The sequence below is a fragment of the Gracilinanus agilis genome, chromosome 4, assembly GCF_016433145.1.
Source record: "Gracilinanus agilis isolate LMUSP501 chromosome 4, AgileGrace, whole genome shotgun sequence".
Taxonomy (NCBI): Eukaryota; Metazoa; Chordata; class Mammalia; order Didelphimorphia; family Didelphidae; genus Gracilinanus; species Gracilinanus agilis.
In genome coordinates this window covers 242,529,134-242,549,736 of record NC_058133.1, presented here as the reverse complement: position 1 = coordinate 242,549,736, position 20,603 = coordinate 242,529,134, and the positions used below count along the sequence as shown (strand labels likewise).

General features: G+C 37.3%; 1 protein-coding gene across 1 annotated transcript; it reads left to right on the top strand.

Moving 5' to 3' along the window:
* Window positions 1-415: 415 nt before the first annotated feature.
* LOC123248016 (zinc finger protein 396-like) lies at window positions 416-19,419 on the top strand. Its single transcript, XM_044677159.1, has 3 exons — window positions 416-1,201; window positions 1,476-1,611; window positions 18,968-19,419. Exons 1-3 carry the CDS (start codon window positions 779-781, stop codon window positions 19,417-19,419), a joined length of 1,011 nt encoding a protein of 336 aa, XP_044533094.1. The 5' UTR covers window positions 416-778.
* Window positions 19,420-20,603: the final 1,184 nt, after the last annotated feature.

Below are 20,603 nucleotides of genomic sequence, written 5' to 3'. Positions count from 1 at the left end.
GCTAGAAGGAATGATGAACTGGTTGATTTCTTTAAGAATTGGAAAGACCTACATGAACTGATGTGGAGAACATTATACACAGTAACTGAAACGTTGTGGGACAATCAAATGTAATAGACTTTGCTACTAATAGCATTGCAATGATCCAGGACAATTCTGAGAGAATTATGAGAAAGAATGCTATCCGCAGCTAGAGAAAGAACTGTTGGAGTAGAAATGCAGAAGAAAACCTGTGATTTTATATGTGATGTGGGATTTTGGTTTTAAAATACTACTCTAAATACTACTCTATTACAAAAATGAATAATATGGAAATAGATTTTGAGTGATAATACATGTATAACCCAGTGGAATTGCTTATCAACTCTGGGAGGGGGAAGGGAGACAACATGAATCATGTGACCATGAAAAAAAAACAATTAAAAAAAAGTACTAGGAGACATGAAAACAAAACAAAAAAAAGAAGCCTTTATTTATTTACTGTAATATGACCTGAAAACACAAAAGTAGTGGTGCTGCTAGTGTAGTTATATCCCCACAGGTAATCCACTGATCTCTTACCTATGGTTAACAGCAGGTATTTACTTATATCCACAATTTCAGCCACCCATAGTAGGTCTTAGAACCTATTCCTCATGGTTACAGAGGCTCAAATGTACTTAGTTTGGTATTCTTTGTTCTTAGCAAGATTTTTAATTTGTATTTATAACTTCTTTCACAATACTAGGAGAGAAGATTAGATCTCAGCACATCTTGGCATCAACTCTTCTAAATAAGAATGTCTGCAAAAGTAAGGGAAGCTTCAATGCTGGTTTCACAAACACCAGATGAACAAGATAGAATTCTGATAGTGAAGATGGAAGAAGAGGAAATCCACACCTGTGAGCAGGAACCCAGCCTCCACTGGAATAACTGCTATAGCCCAGAAACATTTCGGCAACGTTTCAGGCAATTTGGCTACCAGGATTCACCTGGGCCCCGTGAGGCCCTTAGTCAACTCCGGGAATTTTGCCATCTGTGGTTGAGGCCTGAAATGCACACAAAAGAGCAGATCTTGGAGTTGCTGGTGTTAGAGCAGTTTCTGGCAATTCTGCCCAAAGAACTCCAGACCTTAGTACAAAAGCATCATCCAGAGAATGGAGAGGAGGCAGTAACTGTGCTGGAAGATTTGGAAAGGGAGATTGATGGACCAGGAGAGCAGGTTCATATGACAAGGGGGGGTTATATAGTAATGGGGGTAGATTTTCCAAATTTCTTTCTCCCTTTTACCTAGTTGGAAACATAGTTGTTTGTTTTGACTGTTTTCTCTTCTTGCCTGCCATAGTTTATCCATTGTCCTAGGAAAAGGAATGAAATGCTCATTGTTCCATTCTGTGTCCCTGAGATACCTTTCCTTATGATCTTTTCTTTCTGTGATTTGTATTCTTATTACTACCATGAGGCTCACAACACCAACCAAATCTAAATGTTTTCAGGTCTCATTCCATCGACAAAGTCAGGAAGAGATAGTACTTCAAGGAGCAGATCAGGAGTCTCTAAGTCTCCAAGTTCAGCCCATGGTTAACCAACTCAAGTGGGCATCTTGGGAACTCCACGCTCTAAGACGAAGTGGTAAGGAATTACTCTTTATGTGGGATGGACGGTTAAAATGGGTCAAAATTATTTCTTTCCCCAGGCATAAGCATTTATAGACATCAACCATACCAGTCACTTCTTCTGTTATAACTTCTTCATTGGCCATTGTCATGTTGCTATTAAAATAATTTCCCTCATTCATTTCCTTTGCTGATTTCTATCCTCCTTTTCTTACCTTGATTTTCATTATCTTTTACATCTAATTTTACATCTTTCTGGTTTCTATCCTCCATGCTAGATTTATTGCTTTAGACCACTTCATCATGCTTTTATACATTGGGTCCCCTTGTATCCACTATAGAGTATATGTTACCCTTCACATGAGAACTTCCTTCCATTTTTCAGCAACCTATTTCTGTTTTGAAAACCTCATCCCAGAAGGCATCCATAGCTATTTCTAACTTTATTCCTGCCCATGTTTTTTTCCTGTTTTCATATTTTTCCCAGGGCCTGTCTCTGGAGAGTACATTGGTCATCTTATTTGCTCTGAATGAATTGTGGAAGAATCCTTTTCCACAGCCATTGGGGCTTCTCAAACAGAGAAATGGCATAAGAACTGTGCCTTACTAATTTAGAATTTGTGTGTAAAATGGATTGGAGGCGGGAGAGATTGAAAACTGGGTGAACAAGGTGGTTGCTTTAAGGGATGGATGCAAGAAATGTTATAGAAGTAGAACTGATAAGACTTAACAACTAATTGAATGTGGCGGTAGAGGGAAGAGTCAAGAGTGGACTTTTAATTTTTAACTTGGGATACTGGAAGGACTGAAAGACAGAAACAGGAAAATTTGGATGTGGGTAGGTTTTGAGGAAAGATAATGAGTTCTGTTAGGAACTTGAGTGTGTTGAATATGAGAGGGATAATTCAGTAGAATGTAAACTCCTTGAGGGCAAGAACAGTTTTTCAGTTTTGTCTTTGTATCCCCATCCCTTAACACAATATTCTGCTATATTTCATATTCTGCTTCAATATTCTGCTATATTCCATAAATAAGGATGATTTTAATGCAGAAAATTTGACTGGAATGTTAATGATTGTTGTTAAAATAAATTGTTTACTTTTCACATCTGCATAAAGTTGACATTCTCAACATTTGGAGAGTTATAAACTTCAAATATTGGTTTTAATACCAGCTTCTATTATTTCATGGTTTCATTTTAAAGGTCATTTAGTCTAATCTCTACCTAAATCATGTTCTTTAGGACATCCTCTTCAGGTAAGGATTTAATCTCTGCTTAAAGATCCCCTAATAATTAAGTAACCTCTGAAGTAACTGAATGCATTTTGGTACAAATCTGACTGTTAGGGAATTTTTCCTCATGTGGGGCCTTCCTGCCCTTCATCTAATGGTTCTCGTTCTGACTTCAGGGGGGCCAAGCAAAACAAGTCTAGCTTCTTTTCTGCATGACCACTCTTAACATATTTTAAAATAGCTATTAATATCTGTCTGTTATCATCCCTCTATCTTGATCATTTTTCCTCTGGACAAGACCTCACTAATCAATATCTAAAATATGATGCTTCAGAACTGAACACAATATTTCAGATTGTGTATGACAAAAGTAGAGTATAACTGGATAACCATTTCTCTGACTCTGATTACTATACTAATTCACATAATCACCTTTGACTGTTATATCACCCCACTGACTTGGGTTGATTTTGCAGTCTAATATAGCTCCTAGGCCTTTACAACATGAACTGCTTTCAGAGCAACCAAAGTTGACTCTTTTGGGCAGAACTAGGAGCAGTGAGTGGAAGTTACAGGAAGGTCTCTTTTGTTCCATGATAAGGGAAAAAACTTCCTAACAATTAGAGCTGTTGTAATGGAATGGGCTGTTTTGGGGAAAGGAGTTTTGAATAATCTCTCTCTGGGATCAAGATGACCATTTATTTGGGATTTTGGAGAGCAGATTCTTGGTCAGATATGGATTAGACTTGATGGTCTTTGAAATCTCTTCCAAATGAGATTAACTCTGGCTTTACATTTAGTGTTATTAAGGGGAAGGAAAGGAAATAAGTATTTATACTGTGTGCCAAGCACTGTGCTAACTGCTTTACAAATATTAACTTATTTGATCCTCACAATAGCCCAGGGAGGTAGATACTATTATTATCCCCATTTTATAGTTGAGGAAACTGAGCCTTACAGGTTAAGTTTGGGATCACACAGCTAATGTCTGAGGCTAGATTTGAATTTAGATCTTTCTGATTCCAGGCCCAGCACTTTATCTACTGTGCCACCTAGTTTGTTATTTTAAAGCTTTTTTTTTTTAATCCAGGTTTATCATCTGCTCCTCTCCAGCATTATATCTTCTGCAGATTTGATAAGTATGCTATCTAGAACAGTACGTATCCCTGGAACACTTCACTTAAGACTTTTTCCTCCAGGTTGATATTAATCCATTAATTAACACTGGAAGTTCAATTGATCAGACACTTTTGAATCCTTTTAAGTGTATCATCTTCTACCTCATATCCCTCCATTTTTTCAATGAATGTTAATGAAACACCTTATGAAATACTTTACTGAAATTTAAAATATGCTATGTATACACCATTGCCCTGATTTACTACCTCCCAAAAATGTCTGACATAATTAGTTGTTATTGTATCTGTGCTGGCTCTTAGTGAGTGCTTCATCCCATTCTAGGAATTCACAAATGATCCCTTTAATAAACTGTTCTGGAATCTTACTGGGAACAGGCCATAATTTTGAAAAATCTACTTCCTCTTTTTTGAAAAGTGGGATGTTTGTGTCTCTTTGATTCCGTAGCACCTCTTTCATATTTAGTTCCTCAGACAGCATACATAGCCACTTAGTAATAATAAAGAAAAAAAAATAATAATAATAAAGCTCATAGTTCATGTTTACAGAGTATTTTACTTGAAGGACAAGTAATATTAGCTAACTTTAAAATGGAGAAAGAGGACTCCGAGGTTATATAGTGTTTTTTTTCCCCAGGATCACATCACTAATAATTGACAGAGCCAATACTTGAACCTGTGTGGGATGAAATTGTGCATTATTCCCCAGTATACATTGATTAGTATTAATAATCATAGATTGGCAACTTCCTATAGAAAAATAGTGGTTAGGTGCCCTCCACTAGGAGATATCAATCTCTCCTTTTGAAGAATAGGAAAAAACTGCTCCCTAAGCAGCCTTTTGATATTCTTCTCAAACGTGGCTAAAGAGGTCCTGCTTTCTTTTTTCCCATGGAAGAGGTTTGGGTGTCCTAATTCCTAGGACAGAAATCTCAAATTTTACAAGTTATAATCTTAATGTCTTAAGCAATGCTATAGCTGAGAAATGTTTCAAAGAGTGTTTTCAGCCTGAATTGTTGCCATGCTGCAAATCTTTGGTCAGACACTAAAAACCTGACTCAACTAAGAATTGCAAACATAAGGATGCAAACCTAATATGCTTGGAAACATTGGAAGACGAAAGGACAATTGGAAGCATTGGGAAAGATTAAGGAGGATAGAAGAAGGAGGGTAGAATAAAATACAGATGAAGGGAAAGTGGAGATAGCATTGTGTTGGATAAAATCTGAGTAAATCTGGACATCTGTGCCCACTACTTCTGAGACCTCTCAGACTGTGGAGCCATTCTTTTTCTCTCTCTCCCTTGCTCTTCCCCTCCCCCCTCCCATGAGGATACTACCTCTCCCCAGGCAGTGTTCCCTTCCCCTTGGCCCTCATCTTCCCATAAGGATGCTGCCTCTCTCCAGGCAGTGTTCCTGCACTCTTATGTGCTCCCCTCCTCCTCCCCCTCATCCCCCCCAGCCACCTCTGAATAAAGCCATGTGAACTCTGCCAGCATCAAGTCTCCTGTCTGCTCATTAGAGTGATTGATGGGGGAATGAGCCCCACCAGAATTCCACTCCACACAGATGGAGGCTTGTCCAGGATTCTAGAATGATAGGAGTGCCTCAACTTACCCGTTTGGGCAATTCTGAATCCTGTATGCTTCTAAAAACCCCCACAAGCAAGAGAGCAGATAGGGAATGACAGATGCAAGAGAAAAGACTGGAGCCAATACTTCTAATGTGGGGACCATTCATTTTGCGTGAGTATGAACAACAAACCTGGGGGGAGGTGTCTTCTCTCTAAGCTTGTGTGTGAACAGGTGACTGGCAGAATCCAGGAGGCTTTTTAAGACCAAGCAAAGTGAATGGGAGTCCTTATTACCATGGTTCCGTATCTCTGTGAGGAAAACAGCTGAGAACAGGACGAAGTGCTTCTTTGTATGTGTGGAGCTTCAGAGAAAGAGTCAATACAGGAGAAAGGGGATTTCTAATTAGGGAAATTTGAAGATGAAAATGGGTTCTATAAGGGCTAAATTGAAAGCTTGGAAAAATTCCTCTTGACATGAAATCCATAGTTTATACTGTATGTGAGAACCTAAATTCATCTGCTAATAAGAAAGAATTTAAAAGTGATAAGGAGAGAGCATCTGCTGCATTAAGGCAGCCAGAGATAGAAACTTTAGTGATTAGAGAAAAGGCAGAAGGAAACAGAGCATTGGCTGTAATAATTACTGTAGCAGAGAAGGAAAAGGAATCATGAGAAGAGATAGAGAAGACTTGGGATCCATTAGAATCTCTTCCTCCCCATATCTGATTCCTCCTGCTCCCCAAGTGCCACTTACTCTTCTTATGCTTCCTGTGCCAGCACTGGTACCCCAAATAGAACCAGAGCCAGTATTAGTGCCTCTTGTGGCACCAATAGTTCCATAGGCTCCCCCACTGCCAAAACCCAGAGCAGAAGCAAAGACAGCAGCTACTCTTCTGCAAGACCTCTATGAACATGTAAACAGAGAAGTTAAGAGGTTACTAGAAGACCAGATGATTTTCTTTTTTGGAGAATGTATTAAGCAGTATCCACTCAAAAGAAAGTGCCAGTAGAACAGGGGCTAGGCTATATTAACACCCCTATCAGCACCTCTGAGGTTCAGAAATTTAAGAGAGAAATGAAAGACCTGTTGGAGGACCCAATTGGGCTAGCAGAGCAATTTAACCAATTTCTGGGACCAGGTCATACATGGACTGAAATGATGTCAATTTTGTACCACCTCTTTTCAAAGGAGGAGACAGATCAGCTTAGGCAAGCTGCTAAAAGGGTCTGGGACCATGAGCATTCCATACTCCCAAGTGAACCGAGAGGTGAACAGAAATGCCCCCTTCAAAACTCTTAACTGGAACCGTAACAACACAACTGATCAGAGAAACCTGAGGGAACTTAGGAAAATGATAATTCAGGGGATAAGGACAGCAGTACCTTGAAGTCAGAATCTAAATAAGATATATGAGGCAAAACAGAAGAAGGACAAGAACTCCACTGAATAATTTCTAAATCAACTAAGATTTATTTAGCAAATATTCTGGCTTAGATATGACTGAGCCTTTTGGACAAAATGTATTAAAATTCTTCATGACCAATTCCTAGCCAGATATCTATAGAAAACTTCAGAAGATTTAAGAGTGACCACTCAGGCTATTAAATGAATCATTACAGCCAGCCTAGTTAGTATATGTAAGGAGAGAAAAAGAAGAAATGAAAAACATTATACTCCCAAGTCATGAAACAAACTGATGAATATGCTGAATTTAAAAAGATTGTGAAAGAGGAAGTGAGGAAGAAGGAAGGACATTAGGAGAAGAAAGAGTTCCAGGAAGAAAGAAAAAGATGGTCAGTGAGAAGTTTGTGCCCCCTTTACATGTTACAGCTGTGGCAAGGAAGAATACTGAAAAAAGAAGTGCCCTAAAATGAGAAAAAGAGCAGAGAATTTACTTCCTCTCTGAGATGGAGGACTGAAGGAGTCAGGAGCTCTTTGAAGACCCTCATTCAGAGCCTTTGATAATATTGAAGGTGGAAATCAGGAAGTAGAAAACACTTTCCTGAAAGATATAGGAGAAAAGATCTTCCTTTATCTACCCCTTCCCCCCCTAGAAACTAAGCTTTGTAAGATGAGACTTATCATGATTGGGATAAAAGGAGAGAAATTTTCTTGTCCCCATCACCCAACACTGATTTTGAGGCATACTTTCAAGGTTTATGTTAATCATTTGTTATCTGTTTTTGTTGTTTGTGACTCTGGGTTGTGTGTTGGGAAAAGTAAACTAAGTGATTTTGAGATAAATCTGTTTCTGTCCCCCATCATTCTGGAAAATGAAAGAGCAGACAGACAAGAGAATGTATTTGAGAGATTCAAAAAGAAGCGTGAATTTTTAGACATCTTAAACTTTAACACCATCTAAATAAGTGAAAAAGGAACTTTACCCTTAACCTATAATAGAGGGCAAAAGCAAAAAGATCTGCTCAATATTGTTCCTTTTCCCCTCTTTTAGCTGGCCACTGAGGTAGGGTAGAGAAAGGAGAGTGATCCCCAATTTGATTTGGATTTTAAATAGGATTAATTTTAAGATTGATGGATTTTGGAAAAATCACAAATAATTATGAAATGTATCTTGTGGAATTGTGTGAAATGACTGTAAAGTGATTCAGGGTTAAAAAAAATTGTTAATCAGTTGTATAAGATTCCATATAAGATTAATGTACTTAATTAAGGTGAGAGAACTGTGAGTTCCTACTGAGATTTGAAATTGTGAAGATGGGATTAACTCTCCCCTGCCCATTTTTAGATTTAATCACCAGGAATGTATATACCCCACTTATCTTTAAGTATGGGGAGGTCTGTGTCCCACCATGTGTGATAGTGGGTGATGAATCAGAATTGACTGCTCCCTGGGCAGTCCTAAGCAAAGCTTTATCTGTAATTGGGCCACATAAAGTGGAAGGAAGGCACAGGAAGTGACTCAAGAACTTCCTATTACCAGATCTTTCACCTTCAACTCGACCTTGAAGGAGCTCTGGCTTGGGACCTAGGACTGCTCTTCGATATTTCCCTTAGAACAACTACTTCTCCTGGGTGAGTGAAAAAGACTGACTCCCTTTCCTGGCTTTTCTGAGAGGTAATAGCCTCTGGAAAGGCCCCTTCTCTTGGAGGAGGCCATGAGGCTAAAACCCTTGTTTAATTTACCTCTGGGCCCTCTTTGCTAGGGTCTCTGAAGCCCTGCCTGGTTTTGACCAGGCAGGAGTAATTACCTACTCTCTCTCTCTGATTTCCTTACTTTCACACTTTCTCCTTTTGTAAATAAACTACCATAAAAAGTCATTCTGACTTGAGTAATAATTATGGCAACCACATTTCTCATAAATTTAGTCCAAACTTTAATTTTTACCCCTTACAAAATGAATAATAGGTAGAGAATTGAATGTTTGGACATAACTAAATTTTTTTTTAGAAACTGATCCCATGGGGGAAGGGCTCCAGGACTTTAGCTATTTCAAAATATTCAGGTGGATTTTACTGAGATGCTACCAATTGGAACAGCAAAGTACTTTCTCATTGTAGTAGATCATTTGACATCCTGGATAGAGGCTTATCCGACTTCCAGAGCCAACTGGCTCTAGTGAGAAGTTGGCCAAGATTTAAAGAAATAACTCACCAAGTTGATGCTGGAGATCCAGTTACCTTGGACTCAAAACCCCTGACTGCCTGGATGGCTGAGACCTCTGTTGACTAGCCTTCGAAGCTGACTGTGAGAAAGGCTGCAGCAAACTGAACTGTTACTTTGAGAAGACTGATAGCCTGAAGAGGCTGCCAAGAGCTCTCTGAACTCAAGGACATTTACTTATGGATTGGAATTTTTTTTGGTTTATTTTTATAATGTAAGGTGAAAGAGGGCCCCTTTTCTCATACTAATATTTTCTGTTTTATATTTTGACCCCTATTATTGAAAAAGAGAGAATTTGCAGACTCCCTATTGGCTTATTGATTAGTATTAATAATCATAGATTGCGCCAACTTTCTATAGAAAAATAATAAAGTTAGGTACCCTCCACTAGGAGATAGCAAGATAGCAAGATAGGAGTAAGACATATTATATAGACTCCATATAGGAGAGGGACATATTATACAGACTCCCTATTGAGAACAGGGATAAGACAGAATTTACAGATCCCCTATTGAGAATAAGGATGGGACATATACAGACTCTGTATAGGAGAGGGACATAGTTATATTTTGATCCCCATTTTTGAGAATGGAAGTGAGACAAAGAATTGTGGTTGTTGGAATTTTTAATATTGTGATAGGCGCTGTTTTGAAAAGCCAAGAATGCTTTTAACATCTACCAGCCCATTCTTAACTGTTATAAACTTTAAGGAAGGATGGGCAGGTTGGTATGAATTCAAAGATACGGATATGACTATTTTTGGTAAATTTCTGATTACCCCAGCAGCAAAATGATATCATCAAAAAATATTCAGCCTATGGCTTTTCCAGGAGGTCTCTGGGTTGAACCTAATGTATCAACTGCTGAGTGTTTAAGATGAGTCATTAAGATAGAAACAGGATATACTGACACTAATTCCTGATGGGAATGGATCAGATATACTGCTAGTAACTTGGGAAAATCAAACTGTTACATCTGTGCAAGGAGAAGGCCTAGAGTGCATATTGCTCCATTTCCGATGGGGCTAGATAAGTTTGAGACCAACTCAAATTCAAATGCATGGTTAAAGTCTTTAAGCAGCTGACCCCAGAACACTGCAAAGCACTGTCATCCCTATTCCCTCCCACAACTCTGGGAACTAAGAGAATGCTCTCAGTGAGAGGTAAGGTTCTTGGGAACACTCAGCATGTATTTCATGACATGCAGGAGGTATCTCTGCCCCTCAACAGATGGGGTGTTTACATATTTGGGATTTGACTTATATGTCTGAATTTTTCTAACCTGAACAAACCAAGGGCTAATCTCTGGTGGTCCTGTGGAGAACCTATGCTGAGAAACGTTTTGGTAATTTGGATTGGTATATGTACTCTAGTGAAATTGGCTATTCCCTTTATTGTAGTGTATCTGAATCAAACCCAGAATGAAGGCAAAACAAGACTAAAAAGAAATGCCCTTTAGGGCTCAACTCATACTCATACCTCATACCTCAGCATATTTAGATATTATTGGAGTACCCAGAGGAATCCCAGATAAATTTAAGGCTAGAAATGAGATAGCTGTCAGTGTAGAATCTCTTTTCTGGTGGGTAGCTATAATAAGAATATGAATTGGATCAATTAATTTGAGACTCAATGTTTGATGAACAACACATGTTGTTCCAGTCATAATCATTATTGTCTGTATTCTTATACCTTGCTTGGTACCCTGTTTTATTCTGAATATGCATATTGTAGTTCAAAAACCTCATCCTGACCAGAAGGTTCCTAGAATTTTAAGGAAGCAGAAGATGCTGAAACAGATGCAATGCTTCGGCTCTACAATAGAGAAGGCCATTGGGAGGGGCAGTAATGCAAACTTTGAAGTGAAAATCAGTAGGATTGTGTGGGATGAAATTTGCATTATTCCCCAATATACATTGATTAGTATTAATAATAATAGATTGTGCCAACTTTCTATAGAAAAATAATAAAGTTAGGTACCCTCCACTAGGAGATAGCAATCTCTCCTTTTTTAAAAACATTTATTAATATTTATTTTTTAAAAAAGTTAACATGGTTACATAATTCATGCTCTTACTTTCCCCTTCACCCCCCCCAGAAACCCCCTCCCCCCACATGGCTGATGCACATTTCTACTGGTTTTAACGTGTCATTGTTCAAGACCTATTTCCAAATTGTTGATCGTTGCATTGGTGTGGTAGTTTCGAGTCTACATCCCCAATCATGTCCGCCTCAACCCATGTGTTCAAGCAGTTGTTTTTCTTCTGTTTCCACTCCTGTAGTTCTTCCTCTGAATGTGGGTAGCATTCTTTTCCATAAGTCCCTCAGAATTGTCCTGGGTCATTGCATTGCTGCTAGTACAGAAGTCCATTACATTCAATTTTACCACAATGTATTGGTCTCTGTGTACAATGTTCTTCTGGCTCTGCTCCTTTCACTCTGCATCAATTAATTCCTGGAGGTCTTTCCAGTTCACATGGAATTCCTCCAGTTTATTATTCCTTTGAGCACAATAGTATTCCATCACCAGCATATTGCTGGTGGACTTGTGAACTGATCCAACCATCCTGGCTGGCAATTTGGAACTATGCTCAAAGGGTTATAAAAGAATGCCTGCCCTTTGATCCAGCCATACCATTGTTGGGTTTGTACCCCCAAAGACATCATAGATAAACAGACTTGTACGAAAATATTTATAGCTGTGCTTTTTGTGGTGGCAAAAAACTGGAAAATGAGGGTATGCCCTTCAGTTGGGGAATGGCTGAACAAATTGTGGCATAAGCAATTTCTCCTTTTGAAGAGTAGAAGAACCCCCCTCCCCAACTATATATATATATATATATAATAGTATAGGCCTTTTGATATTCTTCTCAAATGTGGCTAAAGAGCCTCCCCCCTTTCTTTCCCATGTGAAGAGATTTGAATGTCCTAATTCCTAGGACAGAAATATCAAAACTTACCAGTTATAATCTTAAATACATGTCCTAAGCAATGCTATATAGCCTGAGAAATGTTTCAAAGAGTGTTTCAGCTTGAATTGTTGCAAATCCTTGGACAGGCTTAAAACCTGACTCAACTAAAAATTGCAAGCCTAAGAAATATTCCCATACTCTTGGAAATGTTGGAAGATAAAAAAAAAAGACACTCAGAAGCATTGGGGAAAGATGAAGAAGGCTAAAAGGAGGGTAGAATAAGATACAGATGATGGGAAAGTGGAGATAGCATTGTGTTGGATCCCTATGAAATCTGAGTAAATCTGGGCATCCATGCCCACTACTTCTGAGGTCTCTCAGACTATGGAGCCACTCTCTTTCTCTCTCCCTTGCTCTTTCCCCCAAAACCCCCCCCCCCTTCTTCCTGTGAGGATGCTGCCTCTCCCCAGGCAGTGTTTTCTCACTCTGTGCCCCCCCCCACACACACACACACAAACTCTGGCTCTGGTCTGCTCATTAGAGTGATTCATGGGGGAACGAGCCCTGCCCCAGAATTCCACTCCACACAAACCCATCTAGTGATTCTAAATGTAGTGCTTTTTTTTTTTTTTAACTATACCACACTGCCTTTTCAGTCAAATCTACAAGTCTTTTTTACTATCTAAGTCCTTTCCCCCATTTAAAAAAATTTTTTTCTTTGGGATACAGACCTAGTAGTAGTAGTAATGCTTAGTCAAAGGGTTTGCACAGTTTTATAGCCCTTTGGGAGCATTTCCAAATTCCTCTCCAGAACTATTTTGATTCAATCATTCAATAACTGATTCAACAACTCCATCAAAAGGATCCCAATTTCCACATTCTTTCTAATATTTGTCATTTTCCTTTTCCATCATAGTAGCCAATCTGATAGGTGAGATAATATCTCAGAGTTTTTATTTGCTTTTCCATGATCAATAGTGATTTAGAACATTCAGTTTTTATTTCTTCTTCTGAAAAATAGCCTGTTTTTATTCTTTGACCATTATGAATTTGTCTTAGTTCCTCATATATTTGAGAAATGAGGCCTTTATCAGAGACACTTGCTATAAAAACTTTCCCCCAGTTTTCTGTTTTCCTTCTGATCTTGGCTACATTATTTTTTTTTGTGAAAAAAGTTAAATTTAATGTTATCAAAATTATTCAATATACAGCCCATAATGCTTTCCTCTCTCATGTTTGTTTATAGATTCTTCCCTTATCCAACAGAAAAAATATTCTCTTTACTCCTACTTTTGCTAATGATATCACCCCTTTATGTCAAAATCATGTAGTTATTTTGATTTTATCTTGGTATATGGTGTGAAATTTTGGTCTATACCTAGTTTTTGTCAAACTATTTTCTTGTTTTCCCGGAAATTTTTGTCCAATACTAATTGTCCTAAAAGCTTGGATCTTTGTGTTTTTCAAACACTGGATTACCGTGGTCATATTACTGTATTTCTTAGCCAGTATCATATTGTTTTAATAATTACTGCTTTGTAATATTGTTTGAGATCTGGTATTGCTAGGCTACCTTTCCACATTCCTTCATATTTTTTTCTGATTTCCTTGATATTCTTGACTTTTTTTTCTTCCAAATGAATTGTTTTTTAATTATTTGTGAATTATTTTTCAAGATTTGTAAAATAATTTTGGTTTGATTAGTATGGCACTGAATAAGTAAATTAATTTAGGTAGAATTGTCATTTTTATTATATGATGACATATGAATATAATGAGCAATTTAATATTTCTCTAATTGTCTAGATCTGATATTATTTCTGTGAAAAGTGTTTTGCATTTGTGTTCATATAGTTCTTGGGTTTGTCTTGGTAGATAGACTCCCAAATATTTTACATTATCTCAGGTTATTTTAAATGAAATTTCTCTATCTCTTGCTGCCAAACTTTATTGGTAATAGATAGGGATGCTGATGATTTTTTGTGGGTTTATATTATATCCTACAACTTTGCTGGAATTGTTAATTATTTCAGCTGTTTTTTTAGTTAGTTCTCTAAGTATGCCATCATATCATCTGAAAAGAATGATAGTTTAGTTCCTTCATTGCCTATTCTAATTCCTTCAGTTTCTTTGTCTTCTCTTATTGCTCTAGCTACCATTTCTAGTACAATACTGAACAATAGCATTGATAATGGGCATCCTTGTTTTACCTCTCATCCTATTGGGAAAGCTTCCAGCTATCCTCATCATTTGCTGATGGTTTTAGATAGAGGTTTCTGCTTTGTAACATTTGTAATAGGAATGAGTGTTATATTCTGTTAGATAATTGTATGATTTTTCTTGATAATGTTATTGATATAGTCAGTTATGCTGATAGTTTTCTTAATATTGAACCAGCCCTGCATTTCTGATATAAGTTTCATCAGATCATAGTATATGTTCTTCGTGATATATTTCTGTAATCTCCTTGCTAGTATTTTATTTAACACCCCCCCCCCCAACCAGGGGCAGCTGGGTAGCTCAGTGGATTGAGAGCCAGGCCTAGAGATGGGAGGTCCTAGGTTCAAATCTGGCCTCATACATTTCCTAGCTGTGTGACCCTGGGCAAGTCACTTAACCCCCATTGCCTAGCCCTTACCACTCTTCTGCCTTAGAGCCAATACACAGTATTGACTCCAAGATGGAAAGTAAGGGTTTAAAAAAAAAAAAAAGAAAGAGAAAAAGGAGTTTGGTAGGATCTCTTTACCTATTTTTCAGAATAGTGTATATAGTATTGGGATTCATTGTTCTTTAAATGTTTGGTAAAATTTACTTATAAATCCATCTTGTCTGAGGTTTTTTTTTTCCTTTGGGAGCTTATTGAGGCTTGTTCAATTTCTTTTTCTAAGATAATGTTATTTAAATATTCTTTTTCCTCTTCTGTTGATTTGGATATTTTATATTTTTGTAAATATTCATCCATTTCACTTAGATTGTTAGATTTATTGGCATATAATTGGGCAAAATAGCTTGCTTTAATTTCCTCTGTGGTCAGTTTACCCTTTTAACTTTTGATACTGGTAATTTGTTTTTCTTCATTTTTTTTTAAATCAAATTAACCAATAATTTTGGGCAGTTAGGCAGCCCAGTGGATAGATCTTAAGAATCTAGAGTTCAAATCCAGGTCAGAAAACTACTGCCTCTGTGACTCTGGGCAAGTCATTTAACCCTTTTTTACCTCGGTTTCCTCATCTGTATGGTGAGTTGGAGAAGGAAATGGCAAACCACTCCAATATCTTTGCTATGAAAATCCCCCAGTTAACAAACCAATGGTTTGTCTATTTTATTGTTTTTTACCCCCAAACCAGCTCTTTGTTGTGTGTAAGGATTAAATTTAGTGTTTGACTAAATACGTGAGAAGTCTAAATAAGATGGTGGTCATCAATTTAAAATATTATAGCTCAAGTCAAAATCACTATTAATAGCTCTTATTTACAAAATAGGTGCAGAGAGTGAAAGTTGAGAAATACAAAAAGATGGATAGAAAAGATGTTTAGTCTTTCACACTAAATCTTGCTCAACCCACCAGGATTTATTAATCCTCCACAGGACGTCTCTGTGTTCCACCAACTCGGCCTCCCCCAAGAGGGGAAAGTCTCTCCAGAACTAATCTCTCTCCAGAAGCCAGGAAAGGAAAACCAGCTATTCACTCACCAAAGTTAGGGAAGGAGGGCCAAGAGGCAGGTCACCAGTTGAAGATGACTCCAAAGACTTGCTGAAGATGACTTGTTGAGGATGACGACTCCTGAAGCCAACCTCCAACCCAAGAAGTTCAGGGCTTTTTATAGTCACTTCTTGTCCCTTCCCCTCTTCACAGGGGCCAATCACAGCTTCTAAATTGTCTAGCACTGCCCAGAAGGGCAGTGTCTGTGGAATCCACTTCTCATCCTCTGAAGTTGTCAACTTTTATAGTGGGATTCACAAGTTTCTGATTGATTGGGTTAAAAGGGTGGAGCTCTCCAAGTGAGTGATTTGTGAATTCTCTTACTTGATGACAAAGTGTTAAGTAGGAGTTAAGTCGGGGTTAAATAAGCAGTTAACTAAGTGTTAATTCAAAATAGACAAAGAGAATAAAGAATTCCCTTTCACATGTGCTAATTCAAAAGTTTTCTTACTTTCAAATGCATTAATCTCTCCCTTGAGAGATCCTTTTCAGGATTTCCAATATGATATTTAATTGAGGATTTTTTAACCATATTTATGAGTACTAACTTCCATTCTATTTTCCTGTTTATACTTCTCTCTGTCCTCATTTCAAAAGTATTTGCTTTTGTCCACTGTATCCCCCCAACCTGCCTTCCCTTTGTATAGTTAGAAAATCTTGAAACCTTTTGAACTACATTTCCCAGAATTCCTTTTGACCTCTCCACCATGTTGTGTGGTCAGGTTTTGTATATAGTTTGCTATAAGTTCTTCCTCTTCCTCTTTTTCCACCCAAGTGCTGGGCTGAGAAAGGTGGCTTTTTGCTCTAGCTTTTTTATGCTAGCTATTATTAATAAATCTTATTAAATATAATACTTAGGATGTTGGATATTAATTTTGAAACTCACATCTTCTATTCCCTCCTATTTTCCTGGAAGCTAATATATTCTCTACCCAACTTAGTGTATTTGTTATTTCCACTTTGAGCTAATTACAATGAGAGTAAGGTATTTGCATCACCTACAAGCCTTATCCCACACCCTTCTCCCAGTGCTCTTTTCTTTCTTACAACTTAATTTTACTTTTTGAAATCTCCCATCAATATCAACTTTCTCCAGTGCCTTTTGTCTATGTATACTCCTAACTGTCCTGATAATGATAAAGTTCTTTGAAGTTTTAATCACCATTTTCCCATGTTAGAGTAAAAACAGTTTAACCTTATTGAATTCCTTATGATTTTTCTTTCCTGTTTACCTTTTTTTTTTTTAACCCTTGTACTTCGGTGTATTGTCTCATAGGTGGAAGATTGGTAAGGGTGGGCAATGGGGGTCAAGTGACTTGCCCAGGGTCACACAGCTGGGAAGTGGCTGAGGCCGGGTTTGAACCTAGGACCTCCTGTCTCTAGGCCTGACTCTCACTCCATTGAGCTACCCAGCTGCCCCCTCCTGTTTACCTTTTTATGTTTCTCTTGAGTCTTCTATTTGGAAGTCAAGTTTTCTTTTCAGTTCTGGATTTTTATCAGGGCTGCTTGAAAATCAATAAATTTCTTTAAATGCCCATTTTTTCCCCCAGTTTTTGGGGGTAGGTTATTCTTTTTTTTTTTTTTTTAAACCCTAACCTTCCTTCTTAGAATCAGTACTGTGTATTGGTTCCAAGGCAGAAGAGTGGTAATGGCTAGGCAACAGGGTTAAGTGACTTGTCCAGGGTCACATAACTGGGAAGTATCTCAGTCCAGATTTGAACCTAGGACCTCCTGTCTCTAGGCCTGGCTCTCAATACACTGAGCTACCCAGCTGCCCCTGGGGTAGGTTATTCTTGATTATAATCCTAGTTCCTTTGCCCTCCAGTAAATCACAATCAAACTACTTTATCCTTTATTGTAGAAGCTGCCAACTTTTATATTATCTGACTTTGGCTCTATAATATTTGAATTATTTCTTTTTGCATACTTACAATATTTTCTCCTTTACCTGGGAGCTCTTGTATTTGGCTTAATATCCTGGGAATTTTCATTTTGAGATCTCTTTCAAGAGATGATTTGTAGATTCCATTTTTTTTATCCTCTGGATGTAAAATAGGAAATTACATTTGGTTACAAGTTTTTACTTCTCTTACATCAAATTAAAGTTTATCCTCTGGTTCTATATCAGAGTAGTTTTCCTTGATAATTTCTTCACCCCCCCCCCTTTTTTTATTTTTAATTTTTAAATTTAGGATATTTTTCCGTGGTTACATGATTCATGATTCCCCCCCTCCTTTCCTTCCCCCTCCCAAAGCTGTTGTTCAAAACCTATTTCCATGTAATTCATATCTGCAGTAGAGCAATCCTTTAACATCAAAAACCCAATTATATCCCTTTTGCACTATGTGATTGATCACATATTTTTCTAATATATTTCTGTTTCTACAGTTCTTTCTCTGGATGTGGACTCAGTTCCTCTGGATTGTCCTAGGTCATTGCATTACTGCTAGTAGAAAAGATTATTACTTTTGATTGTGTTATAATGTATCAGTCTCTGTACAGTGTTCTCCTGGTTCTGTTCCTTTTGCTCTGCATCATTCCTGGAGGTCTTTCCAGTTCACATGGAATTCCTCCAGTCCCTTGTTAATTTCTTGAAAGAGTATGTCAAATTTCTTTCTTTTCTTTTTTTTTTGATCATGGCTTTCAGGTAGCCCAATAATTCTTAAATAGATCCTCTGGATCTATTTTTCAGGTCAGTTTTTTCCAGTCAAATATTTCATATTTTCTCCTATTTCATTGTTTTGATTTTGTTTTATTGTTTCTTGAAGTCTCATGGAGTCATTAGTTTCCACTTGACCAACTCTATTTTTAAAGAAATTAATTTCTTCAGTTAATTTTTTAAATTAAAATTCGTCTTTTTCCATTTGGCCAATTATTTAAAGTAGTATTTTTTCAATATATTTTGTGCCTTTTCTAAACTGTTGACTTTTCATCATTTTCTTGTGTTACATTACAGTTATAACTCTACCCTTCATATGTTGACTTCATTATCTGGATCAGCTATTCCTGCACTCTTTTTCCTTTCCCTCCCCCAAAATCTTCTGACTTGCTTTCCCTTTCTCTCATACCGTGGTGACATATTTTACAGATATTTACAAGCCATTAATTCCTAGAACATTTATATTTCAGTTAGATCATCATGTGCCCCTCATAGCACAGAGAACAGATATTTCATTTTTTGTTTGTTGTTTCAGGTGATGATACCAGAGTGGAAAATGTAGAACTGGCTCCAAAGCAGATTTCTTCTGATATCGAGTCACGTGGTAGTATTTCTGGCACGCTCAATATGAATGTTCCCCAGGTTTTAAAATTCAGAGAATCCTGTGAAAGTGATGGTAAATTCAAAAGAAGGCAGGGAACTCCCTCTCGTAAAAAACAGTATAAATGTGATGAATGTGGTAAAAATTTCAGTCAAAGCTCAGCCCTTATTCTTCATCAGAGAATCCACAGTGGAGAAAAACCCTATGAATGTGATGAGTGTGCAAAAGCTTTTAGCAGAAGCTCAATTCTTATTCAACATCGGAGAATCCACACTGGGGAGAAACCTTATATATGTCATGAATGTGGGAAAGCATTCAGTCAAAGTTCCAATCTTTTTAGACATAAGAGAAGACATAATAAAGAAAAAATCCTAACAGTGTCATGAATGTCTGTGAAAGCACTCAAAACCTTTTCATCAAATGAAAAGACAAACATCTTTTGATTAAATTAGTATAGTTTCAGTGGGCATGAATTCCCTGTTGAAGATCAGAATAGCCACTGTGGAGAATGTGAAACATTAATTACCATTTCCTTCTTATATGATAGTTCCAAACCCCTACCAGACATTTGAGAATCCTAGCCCTGCAATCACCCTTAATTCCCACTTATTGGGGATAATCTGTTAATCTATTCTATTTCCATTGCCATGTCAACTAAATGATTATTTGCCCCTTCCTCTAAAATCCTTAGGTAATTTCCCTCTATTCGAATGAACGTTTAAGTTCTATAATATAATTCATTATAAAGGTTAACACCTTTTATTTTAAAAAACGCAACATTGGAATTCTAGCAACAAGTTTGAAGGCATGTTTTTCTACTCTTCTATGAAGCCTATTGATTTTGTCCTGAATCTGTGATTTCATTGGTGTAGAGAACATTTTCTACAGCCATCCACAGTGATTCAAATTATGATCATACCATGTGTGTGTGTGTGCGTGTGTTTGTGTGCGCATGCGCGTGTGTGTGCGTGTATACACACACACACGCGCGCACACACACACACACACACACACACACACACACACACACACATATATATATGAAGTAGGACTTGAACTTAGCTCTACCAGGTCTCAAAGCAAACACTTAACTACAACCATGGAATCTATCTTGTTATCATACTTTAATATAATGATTCAAGTAGCCATAGAGGTTTAGGCCCAAGTAGTCACCAATATCTAGATAATTGAAGTCAAAAAATGGATAAGACTCCCAGCTTATAAAATAGACATACTATGATTGAAGCTAGAAAGAATGTAAATAGTATGTAGTTTAGAGACTGACAAGAATAAAATGCTTTCCTGTGTTAGTAGGAAGCCTCTAACTTTAAAAAATGTATGTGTAAAATAAAGTACCAAATCAGATCATTCCATGATTATGAAAGTATATTGTAACAAACTGATGTTAAGTGGTTATCATCATCTAGGAAAAGGAAAGTTGTAGGGTAAGACTTTTTCAGTATATCTGCAGCATTTTCTAAGAAGATCTCCTTATTAGCCTATACATGTGTCTATATTGGAAAGCATCATATCTTTATAATTGAGAATTGGGCTATTGCATCTTATTGTA